The sequence below is a fragment of the Hyaena hyaena genome, unplaced genomic scaffold, assembly GCF_003009895.1.
Source record: "Hyaena hyaena isolate Hyena2069 unplaced genomic scaffold, ASM300989v1 scaffold_110, whole genome shotgun sequence".
Classification (NCBI taxonomy): Eukaryota; Metazoa; Chordata; class Mammalia; order Carnivora; family Hyaenidae; genus Hyaena; species Hyaena hyaena.
In genome coordinates this window covers 1,621,478-1,631,767 of record NW_024080742.1, presented here as the reverse complement: position 1 = coordinate 1,631,767, position 10,290 = coordinate 1,621,478, and the positions used below count along the sequence as shown (strand labels likewise).

The window sequence follows — 10,290 nt, the reverse complement described above, 5'->3', positions numbered from 1 at the left end:
TCCCATTCCACACATGCCTCCCCAGGATAATTGTGCGTAAAGCATTAAATAGCAGAGTCTAAAAAAATAGGTCTGTGTTCACTTAGTCATTTTCTTAATGATCTAAAAAGAAAAAATCAAAGTTTTGGGAGAATTCCTCCAAATTCCTATTTAGATAGTTGGTGATTTATAGGAAAGGAAGGGCCATTTCCTGGGAATATGGACTCTGAAAATAGATGGCTGCCTTTCCACTGTATTTCTTATCTATTAACTGCTCGTTAGCGGAAGACCGAACTCTCCCAAAGTAAAGAATTTGTGAACTATTTTCATGACCAATTTTAAAATCTCATCAAGCTGAAGACATACTGATTTGATCAGATCTTGCATCAGGAATTAATTTAATTCCCTGGAACAATAAAGTCTGGAATGAGACGGTCTGTGGCCAAAGAATTGAATGTAACGGTTTTACCTCTGAGCCATCGAGGGAAGTTTTTATTAGCACTGTTTTTCAAGGGAGGGGCAAACAAAAAAAAAAAGAGAGAAGAAAGAGAAACCTATTCATTAACACCTTACTTTTTAGAACGATGATATCCATTACCCACTAAAAATAAAACTGATTTGAATATTTCTGAGGAAGAAGGTGCCCATTTCCTTTCTCTTGATTTCTGTCATTGTTCTGAGCTTACAGCTTACTGTTGACTGGGGGAGGTAGCTCAAGTACAATTTTTCCAGTGTTTTTTCCCAGGTACATATAGTCGATGGCCCGGAATGCGGACTCCAGGCCGATAAACCTGCCCTCTGCAGACGGATCTCCGAGGTCCACCTCGCACACCAGGTCTCCGCCCTCACACATCTTAATCAAGTGGTCCATGGCCACTTGATACTTAGAAAGGTAATGGTTCAAGAAGAAGCCCTGCACTCTGGCGGATTTCTTCAGCAGTTTGGCTGGTAAGGTTCCTGCCTTCACGGGCGCGAGGCCAGTAGGCGTCTGGTAGCCAGAGACAAACCCAATTACTATCAAGCGCCCTTTGGTGGCCAAGGCATCGACAGCCAAATCAAACATAGCTCCCCCCACAGATTCGTACACCACATCGACACCGTCGGGGTACTCCCGCTTTAGGACCGTGCCCACGTGCTCCGAGTTATAGTTGATGGGGCGATCACAGCCAATCGATTTCAGAAAAGCGGACTTTTTATCGGAAGAGCAGGTCCCAATGACGTGGCACTTGGCCTTCTTGGCCAGTTGCACGGCGAACTGGCCTGTGCCCCCCGCCGCCGCGGTCACCAAAACTTTTTTCCCTTCCGACAGTCCTCCGAGCTCCTTCAGGCTGATGTACGCGGTCGCACCGCTCACAGGCAGGGTGACATACTCGGGCTTCACAGAGGCCACCGGTGCCGCGGCTCTGGCAGGCACCACTGTGTACTCGGCGAAAGAGCCAGGTGCCATGTAAGCCACAGCCTGGCCCACTGTGTACCGGGCACTGGCGGAGAGGCCTAAGGCCACCACCTCTCCCACGCCTTCGAAACCTACATCGAAGGGAGTCTTCATCGAAGGGTCGTACCGGCCAGCGGAATAGTTGATGTCAGATGCGTTCACACCGACAAATCTAGAAGAAAACAAACACACACACAAACAAGGATATTAAGATGTTTTCCTCATCAAGGCCTTGGTATTCCACTTAGAAAAATTCCTAATTCCAGTGACTGTGGATGGGTGACTGAGCTATCCTATTCTGGTAGAATTAAAAAAAAAAAAAATCAGTCTTGAAATTCAATTGGAAAAAAAAAGGGAGTGAAACAAGTATCAGCTTGACAGGGATTTGCCACCAGAATTTCAGTGTTGTTGGTTTTTAATCAGGTTGGGAATCGTTTCATACCACTTTAAACATCAAGTTCTTTATTTCACATGCTATTTGTTTTCCTTTTCTTTCTTTCAAAAGGAGAAATAAACCATTAAAAAAAAAAGTCAGGAAGCCCTCTTATACGCAAACTTCACTGCAGCTATGAGTTGGAAATTAATTGGCCTCTTAACAAAGATGTTAAAAACAACAGAGATAAAATATATTCAGAGAAGTAGGTTCGTATTGATTCTGGCAACAATATAACACTTCGGATAATAATAGTAATGACAATGATATTATTGAAGATTGAGCAGTGTGCAAGGTCATTGGCTGTTGCATGTTACTGCAGGGTTGTTTAAAACACTGCGAGAACGGCCGCAGCAAATTTTCTTTCTGATGTAACTATGTCCAGCGTGAAAATATGCATTTTGATTAATTGAACAAAAATTGTCTCATAAGGGTAGAAATTTTTATGGAACATTCAACATTTTACAGTCCTTTTTAGATGAAAAGGAAAGCAAATCGTCACTATATTTTTCCTCAACAAGAAGCAGAGACATAACTTGATTAATACCAGATGATTATTTTCACTTTGGTATCCAGAGTCAATTTAATTGCGAGGCCGGTATTTTTACCAGCTTTTTTTCATCTCCGTATACCTCATAACAAAAATATCCTAATACATAAGGGAAAAAAAAAGCCGTCTACTAAAAAATGTCAGGAGGTGGCTTAGACACGTAATGGAGGACCCTAAAAATGTCATTTCCACCTGTAATGAAATGAAAAGATGGGGGTATCTGGTGGCAGAAGGAAAGCTGGTAAGTGGGTCATTTTAAAATAATTCACTTTTAATTTAACTTAATAAACCCAAACTGCCCTGTGCAAGGACCCACTTCCACCGTATTGTAGATAACACTTTGCACTTATAAATGTTCCCTTATGATCATGCCTTGTGTCTCTACGCTATCGATATCGAGAGCTGTCTCCATGTTGTAGAAATAAGAAAGCAGGAAACAATTTCTTTGGGGCACAGTCAGGCTGCTTTCAGAAGTCAGCAGCACATCACACAGCCTCAACAACACACTGCAGAATTCCACAGCCATCAGTGATAACACAATAAGGAAAAGTAGGGGAAATGATTTTTGCTGATTTTCCATCTGGGATTTAATACCAAGACGCTTGCTTACATTCCATTTTTAGGGGTGGGGGTCTGATCTTTCTTTTAAATTTACATAACTCTCAAGGTTTGGTCTTTTTGAAAAAGGGCCCGCTTCCTCAGAGTATGCCTCTGGACGTCACGGAAGGCGGCCAGGGCAGAGCCCAGCTCGAGTCGGCCTCCGGTGCCCCTGCTGCAGGCTGCGAAGCAGAGTCCAGGAGGGGTCCGTGGGGTGGAAGTGACGGTGGCGTCTCCGGGGGTGGGGCGCGGGGGCCCTGCCGCCAGCTCCCGTCTCTGCGCCCATGATTAACCCTTCCTGTGCCCGTCTCTCCGGTCTCAGTCCCAGCTGGAGAGGCCCTTCCTCTTCGGGGAACCCCCTCCTTGGACTCGGAGGGACACCCCTGTGGCGGCTGGCTCCTCGGGTCCTCCGCACCTCCAAGGAGCGCGCCCTGGATGGGGTGGGGGTGGGGCTGCTGCTGGAGGAAAACGCGTCCCGCGTCCCTCGCCCCCAGCTGTGGTTTGTGGTCTGCCACTTGCCAGGGGCAGAGACGGCAAGACTAAGCGGGGCTCAGGCGGGAGAAGCGTTGGGGCGAGGGGGCAGAGGCAGGCGCCGGAGCGGGGGGCGACGGGCAGGCCGAGGCAGGCGTGGGCTCTGCTGGGAGCTGGGGTGCCCGCGGCTGACCGGCGGCGGCTCCACTTGACCACGGGGGCTTTGCCTCAAACAGCAAATCAAACCTCGTGGCGGAGCCTGGCCCGGCCCGAGCAGTGGCAGGAGGCTCACAGGGCCCTGGGCGCGCCCCGTCCAGGGTGCACGCGGCTCCGGGTGCGCCCCGGCCGGCCTGTGGGCGCCAGAAGCCCTCCTGGGACCGTCTCCCCTCGGGGGTGGCCGGCCCCCTCTGTCCGCCTCCCCACCGCCGCCGCGGAGAGGCGCGGGCAGGGACTCTGCTCCCGGAACGGGCTGGGCCCGGCCGAGCCGCCGGGCGCTGGGGAGGAGGGGCCGCCGGCCAGGCCTGCGACCGTGACCTCGGCCTCCCCGGGCCGGGCGGCGTCCTGGCGGGCAAGCCTGGTCGGCGCAGGCCGCGGAGCTCGGGCCCAGGGCGGTCAAGCTCTCGGGGAGCCCCGAGCACGCAGCGCGCTGGGGCGCAAAGGCCACGCGCCTGGGGCCCGCCTGCGGCCGCACCGTGACCTTGGCCTCGCAAGCACCCCCGTTTTTTCCCGTGTTTCCCCTCCCCCCGCCCCTCGCCCTGCCGTCTTCTAAATTGCCTGCCTCGTCGGTGAAGAGGTCTCTAGGGCCGGTGGCGACAGCTCCGCGCTACTCGGCTCTGCGCACCTCGCCCTCTCCAGGGTCTCCGCGGCCCTGGTGGGCCCGCGTCTCCCCCGGACCCCAGCTTTGACGCCGCGAGGCCGCCGCAGCAGGTGGGGACCCGCCACTGACCGAGGAGCCCTCAGCCTTACCTGGGCTTTGGGAAGAGCTGCGTGAGAGTCGGGAGCCCGCGTCTTCCGCTACTCCAGAAACAAGTTCAGGAGCAGCGGGCGCGTGGGGAAGGGGCCCGGGCGGGGGGCAGGGGACAGCGAGGGCAGGCACGCGAGAAAAAGAAGGACGCGCGTGGTGGGACGCGTCCACTTCGAGGCTCCCCGTGTACCCTCCTTAACTTAAAATATATGCTCTTAATAAGTACAGGGACCTAGCTGCCCGACAGGAGGATCCACGCAAAAGACTAAAATCAGGAACCCCAGGAAAAAGAATGGGGCCGGTGAGGGCTTTGCCCAAATATATACCCTTCGAGAGTCGCCGGTTTATTTATACTAAAAAGTGCTGAACCCCTTCGTCATGTTTATTATGAAGCAGGCAGCCCTGCAGTGGGAGGGAAGCGCTTTCTTTGAACAAAAACAAAACGCGAAGGAAGACTGGAGTCCGGAGCCTTCCACACTGGGAGCCAAACAGCACCGTCCGGATCAGACCTTACTTAAAAAGAAAGGAAGACAGAAAGAAAGAAAAGGAAAAGAAAGAAAAGAAGTGAAAAAAGAAGGAAAGGAAAGAAAAGTAAAGTAAAAGAAAAGACAAAGAAGAAGAAGAAAAAGAGAAAGAAAAGAAAAAATCTCGGCCTGGAGAGTCAGCAGAAATACTGTTACTCTGCGTTAGCAACAAACCGTTTATCAAAAACGCCTTCCCCACCCCCCACCTGCTCCTTGCTATTACTACAAACTCTTTGCTCCATTATCTTACACTTGAGCAGAAAATCGTTAGAAATATTTGGAAACGAAATAATGTGTCACTATCCTTCGAAAAAGGGCTAAAAATAGCACGCAAGCTGACTCCACCGGAGGGTGTCTTTCTCCCTTTCCTTCCCTTTCCTGAGGGCTGGGCATTGAGGGGGCTGAGAAGTTGTCCTCGGATGTAGTAAACACTAAGAACTGATAAAGAGGCATCAGTTACACATTCTGCAGGGACTTGTATGCGCCCCTTTCACACGTCTCCTAAATGGAATAAACTTGATTACCCTGAACCCACCTCTGGCTTAAAAGGACTTCCCTCTCTGTGAATAAAGAATTTGTATTTTCTGTTAAGATGGAATGAGATGTGCAAATATCCAGCTGAAAGGAAACGTCAGGCGGGGGGGCGAGGGGGGGGGCGGGGGGCACAGTTAAAGTCCCCAAACACCTTTCTGAACAAGTGAATGTGCGCTTCAGCCATTCATTCCAGAGTGCATTTTTATTATGATAAAAATGAAAAGTGCTTGCATAAAATTTGTATGTAATTAACACTGTTCTGGGGAAGATTTGGTCTAGGATTAAAATGAACTAACCTGGGTTGAATAGACCTGCAGTCTATTCTTAAAAAAAAAAAAAAAATCTGTAAAATGCCTCCCTCCCCCACCCCCCACCCCCACTATTTGCAAGTACAAAGGATCTTCCTACAATTTGGGGTTAGGAGCAATCTTCCAGAGTAGGGGAAGGGGATGCAAAGATTCACCCCCTCCCAACAGGCAGAAAACCGGCCCCATTCTCTTTCTGATGTGGGCTTCAAGGTAGAAGTTAGAGGTCAAGTTGTACACACAAACACACTGCTTATGTCAAAGGGGCTCTTGGCGTACGTGAAGGGAAGAGACGTACGGGTCCTAAAACGATATAAACCGATGAGCTCCAGGCGTGGGAGCCGGTGCTCCAGATCCCTGACCACGGAATTCAGGGACCATCCCCGGTGAGCCGGCGCAGGGGGTGCCCGGGGCACTGGCGCCTTAGGAGGCGGCGAAGGGGGGCGGTGAGCGAGCAGGGGGAGCAGCCGCAGGAGGGAGGACGCACCCGGGGGTAGGGGCGCGCCGCAGGTGGCGAGGCCGGCGGGCGCAGCCTCCTCGGACGGCGCAGGCGGGTGGCGCCGGCAGGGCCCCAACGTCACACCTTCCCCTGCCCGCTCCGCTCGGCCCCCCCCTCCCCATTTCACACCCGGTCTCTAAAACGGATTTTATTCCAGCGGCGGTGTGTGTTCTACAAGTGCTCACCGTCCACAGTGTACCTGATGAGAACAATCGCAAGAAAGGAAGAAGAAAACAGCCCGTGTGAAACTTTCCGCGTGTTAAAGCCTGGAGGCTTCCCGGCCGGCTCTCATCTCAGCGTGCAGCAAATCACTCGTGTGCCCGGTGTGCTGTGCGCGTGTCCTTCTCTGTAACTTGGGGGGACACACAGCCTCATCTCAACAGCTGTAGCGCTCTATCCCACAGTGAAGAACCCCTCTGCAGCCTCGTTCCCACGATGGAAACTTTTAGAAGGACGCACTTTCCTCTGCACCCCAGCGCGAGCCAGCTTCCACGCAGCCCCACCCCCGGCTCCCTCAATTTTCACACTGCCAACAGGTTTCCAAAAGTTTGATATCATGACCAGAATCATTCAGTCGTGCAGTCTTTGGAAGGCTGACCGGAATCTCTAAGCTGAACGGACTAAACGTGGCAGCAGACCACGTAGGTGGGGTACCCTTTGCCCTTCACTCCGTGCAGGTGGCTTACAGGACCTTCCGGGGCACAGTTAACAACGCAGTTACGGTCAGAACTCACTCGGCCCTCCAACGGCATATCCAGCCTGACACATGCACCACCGTGGCCCTCGGATGGGGCTGAGCAGGCGGCGAGTCCTGCTCCCGCGTAGGGGCCAGCGGAACGGGGGCGCCCCGCCCGCAAATCAGGCGGCGAGGGGACCCTGCAACAGAGACCGAGGGGCACGGCTCCCACGGAGTAAGGTCCCCTTCCTTCCCTCCCGAGCCTCACCAGTTACTAGAGACTAGTGAGCTGGAAACACATTAAGGTAGGGAGTGTGGAGGCGGAAGAGGCGACCAGAAGGCAGGGCGACCACTCGAGTGCCACCCGAAGGTCTGCAAAATGCGCAGGCAAATGCCGCCGTGCCCCCACCCCAGCCCCGGCCCGGCCGCCCCGGCCGCGCCACGCGCCCGCCGGGAGGCTCTGGGGCACAGACTAGAGCCACGCAGCACTGACAACACGCAGACGACACCGGCGAGGTGCACACCAACACACCCAACGACAGGCTCCGCCATTGCGAGGCGGCTGCCGACCTGGAGCGCCCGGGGACAGCCGGCCGGGTCCTCGGCCTCCTTCCTCCAAAGCACGTTACCTAAAGGTCCCAGTTTGTGTCCAGCCTGTTCCTGGTCCGCACTAAAGATTACGGGAACGCAGGAGTCGTGGGTGCGCGCGGGTGGGCCGGGCGGGGAGCCTCCCCTTCTGGGTCCCGTCGGTTTTATTTCGGGAGCGGGAGGGGGAGGAGGGAGGGCTGGGGGAGGGGAGGGGAATCCCAAATTAAAATAACCCTCAGTTATGAGGACGTTCCGAGGCATCGGATATTCACACCGGCAACAGTCACGTTACGTTCGCCTTCGCCAGATGGCGGCGGGTCCAACTTCCCGGGATCTCGCAAACTCAGGCTGCGCGCCCGGGCGCCCCGGGACTGCGGGGACGCAGGCCGGCCCGGGACGGCCCGGGGGCGGCGCGGCGGGGCCGGGGCCCGGCCGGGGCGGGGGGCGCGCGCGCCGGGCTCACCGGTTCCGGACGAGGAGGTCTCCGTCCCCGGGGAGTGGCACCGGGCAGTCCCGGCGCAGGGTGACAGCCTCGCGGAAGTTGGGGCTCAGACGGGTCGCCACCAGCTTCTGCATGGCGCGGGGGATGCTGGAGCCCTGGAAGTCCAGGAAGTGGCGGGCGTACGACATGTCCACGATGGTTCGGGCCCCGGCGGGCGCCAGCCTCAGCATGGCCCGCGCCTCTGCCCGCTCCCTGCGCCGCCGCGGGCCGGGGTCGCGCCCCGCCCGGGCCGCTCGGCTCGGCGCGGCTCGGCGCGGGCAGGCGGAGCAGGCGGGTCCGCCCCTCCTCCGGCCCGCGTGCTCCCCTCGACTGCCTCCTCCCCCTTCCCCACCGCGACTGGCTCCCGCTCCCCCCTCCCTCCCCGCCGCGCGCAGCGCCGGCGGTCCGCGCGGCCCCCGCGGTTCCCGGACGCGCCACCCCCGGGGTCCCGGCCTGGGGATCGCGGCCGCCCGGGCCGCTGCTCCTTTAATCTTTTTGTTTTGGTTTGAATCTGCTCGGCGCAGACTGGCCGAGGATCCTCTCCGCCCTCCCCCTTTCTCCCGGCGTCCGGGAAGCGCCGGATATCCCCACCCTCCCCACGCTCCAAAAGCCGGATTTGACTCCTCGAAAAGGGTGAGGGGGGCGGCGAGGGGAGCCGCGCGTCCCGCGGTCGCCGCGGCCCTGAGCCCGCGGCAGCCCTGGGCGTCCCCGGAGCGGCGCGGCGCCCGGCGGCCGGCGCAGGCGCCTCCCCTTCCCGTGCGAAGCGTTCACTTCCTTGCAAGGTGGTACGAATCAACCCCGAGCGCGGCCGGGGCGGCGGGGCACGGCCGGGGGCCCCGAGGCGCGCGGGGAGCCCCCGCCGCCGGTGCGCGCGCGCAGGCACCCAGCGCGGGGCGGGGGTGCCCAGAGCACCCTGCGCCCCAGGCTCCTGGCCCCCGGTCCCCGGAACGCCTTGCCCGCGCCCCCTGCCCTCAGCCTGTCCCATGCAAGTTGCACGAACTAAGCCATTTTATTTATTTTGACCTAGATTTCGTGTTTTTCCATGAATGTTTTAAGTAGCCTCTACAAGACTGTTACAGGTTTCCCATTGGGAAAGGACACAAAAATTGGAAACTAGAAGGCCAAATTCCCAGAGCACATAAGCATGTTAAACTTCTAGGTGGGGATGCTGAAGGACTTCACTGAACTGGAGACGTCGCAATTATGTACGAAGACCTCATTTTATAACCCAGCTAGAAGGATCTGCCGTTCCATCATGTCAATTCTCTCCCTAATTGTCTATATTGACCAAATAATCAATTCACTTTTCATAGTGGGACCAAACTGAGCATCTTCCACATTTTTGTATGATGAGCTGAGTCCATCTTTAAATTTTTATTAAAGGTATACATTTTAATTTAAAAAGACCCACTCTTGTTTTACACTTAACCTAGAATTCCCCGAATGATAAAGCCACACAGTGCCCCTCCCCAGTCAAATCTAACCCCCCAAACTAAGACTGCAAAAGTGACACAGGTATTTTTATCTCAAATGTTGGACAGGACATTCTCATCCAAGGATACTTTGTGTCCACGTGGGTGCGTGTGTATGAATGTTCAAAGGGGTGGGGGGGGTGGATTTACAGGTTTAAAAATCTGCAGGAACTAGCGTCTCCTTAACTTGGCTTATAACACATGGGTTTTACCCGGTATCAGCCAGTGGATTACAATAACAAACCCCTCAATGTCTTTCTCCAGTGTGCAATCTTTTATGTTATACTGTATTAAGATTTCTTTTTTTTTTTTTTTGTCATATTGTTTAGCTCCGGAAAGGAAATAAAAAAAAAGAAAACAAAGCAATTAAAAAGATTGACAGGTATGGTTTGTGAGAGACCTATTTGTAATTGTCAGGGTGACGTTGGCGAGAGGAGGAGGAGTAAAAACTGAAGCAGGAAAAGCGGCTCGATGTGTCTGTCTATCAGTTGAGACTGTCTGAAAGCTCTGCGATCCGAATGTGTGTTATATTTCACTGAAAAGAGAAGAGAGCGAGAGTGCATCTCCCTCTCTCCCAGGAGTTTGGGGGGGACAGTCCACGCTCATCTGCCCACCCAGTGAATGTGCGCTCGTCGCCCCTCTGCACACCTTCTCCGGGTTGTTGTTGTTGGCTTTTTTTTTTTTTTTTTTTGGAGGGGGGTGCTTTTTTGTGTATTTTTCAAAAAATTTTTTTTTCTGTTGGAAGATCAAGACCGGCCAAAAATCCATGATCCAAATGTGTT

General features: G+C 54.6%; 1 protein-coding gene across 1 annotated transcript; it reads right to left on the bottom strand.

Annotated features, from left to right (window-relative positions):
• Window positions 1-429: 429 nt before the first annotated feature.
• ZADH2 (zinc binding alcohol dehydrogenase domain containing 2) lies at window positions 430-8,371 on the bottom strand. Its single transcript, XM_039236419.1, has 2 exons — window positions 8,019-8,371; window positions 430-1,586 (listed from the first exon to the last, which is right to left on the bottom strand). The coding sequence occupies exons 1-2, from the start codon at window positions 8,225-8,227 to the stop codon at window positions 662-664; spliced, it is 1,134 nt and encodes a 377-aa protein (XP_039092350.1). The 5' UTR covers window positions 8,228-8,371; the 3' UTR covers window positions 430-661.
• Between the last annotated feature and the right edge of the window lie 1,919 nt (window positions 8,372-10,290).

Coding starts and splice junctions, on each gene's coding strand:
- ZADH2 (XM_039236419.1), bottom strand. CDS start 8,227: ATGCTGAGGCTGGCGCCCGCCGGGGCCCGAACCATCGTGGACATGTCG. Junction 1,587..8,018: donor GACCTCCTCGTCCGGAACCG/GTGAGCCCGGCG, acceptor GTTTTCTTCTAG/ATTTGTCGGTGTGAACGCAT.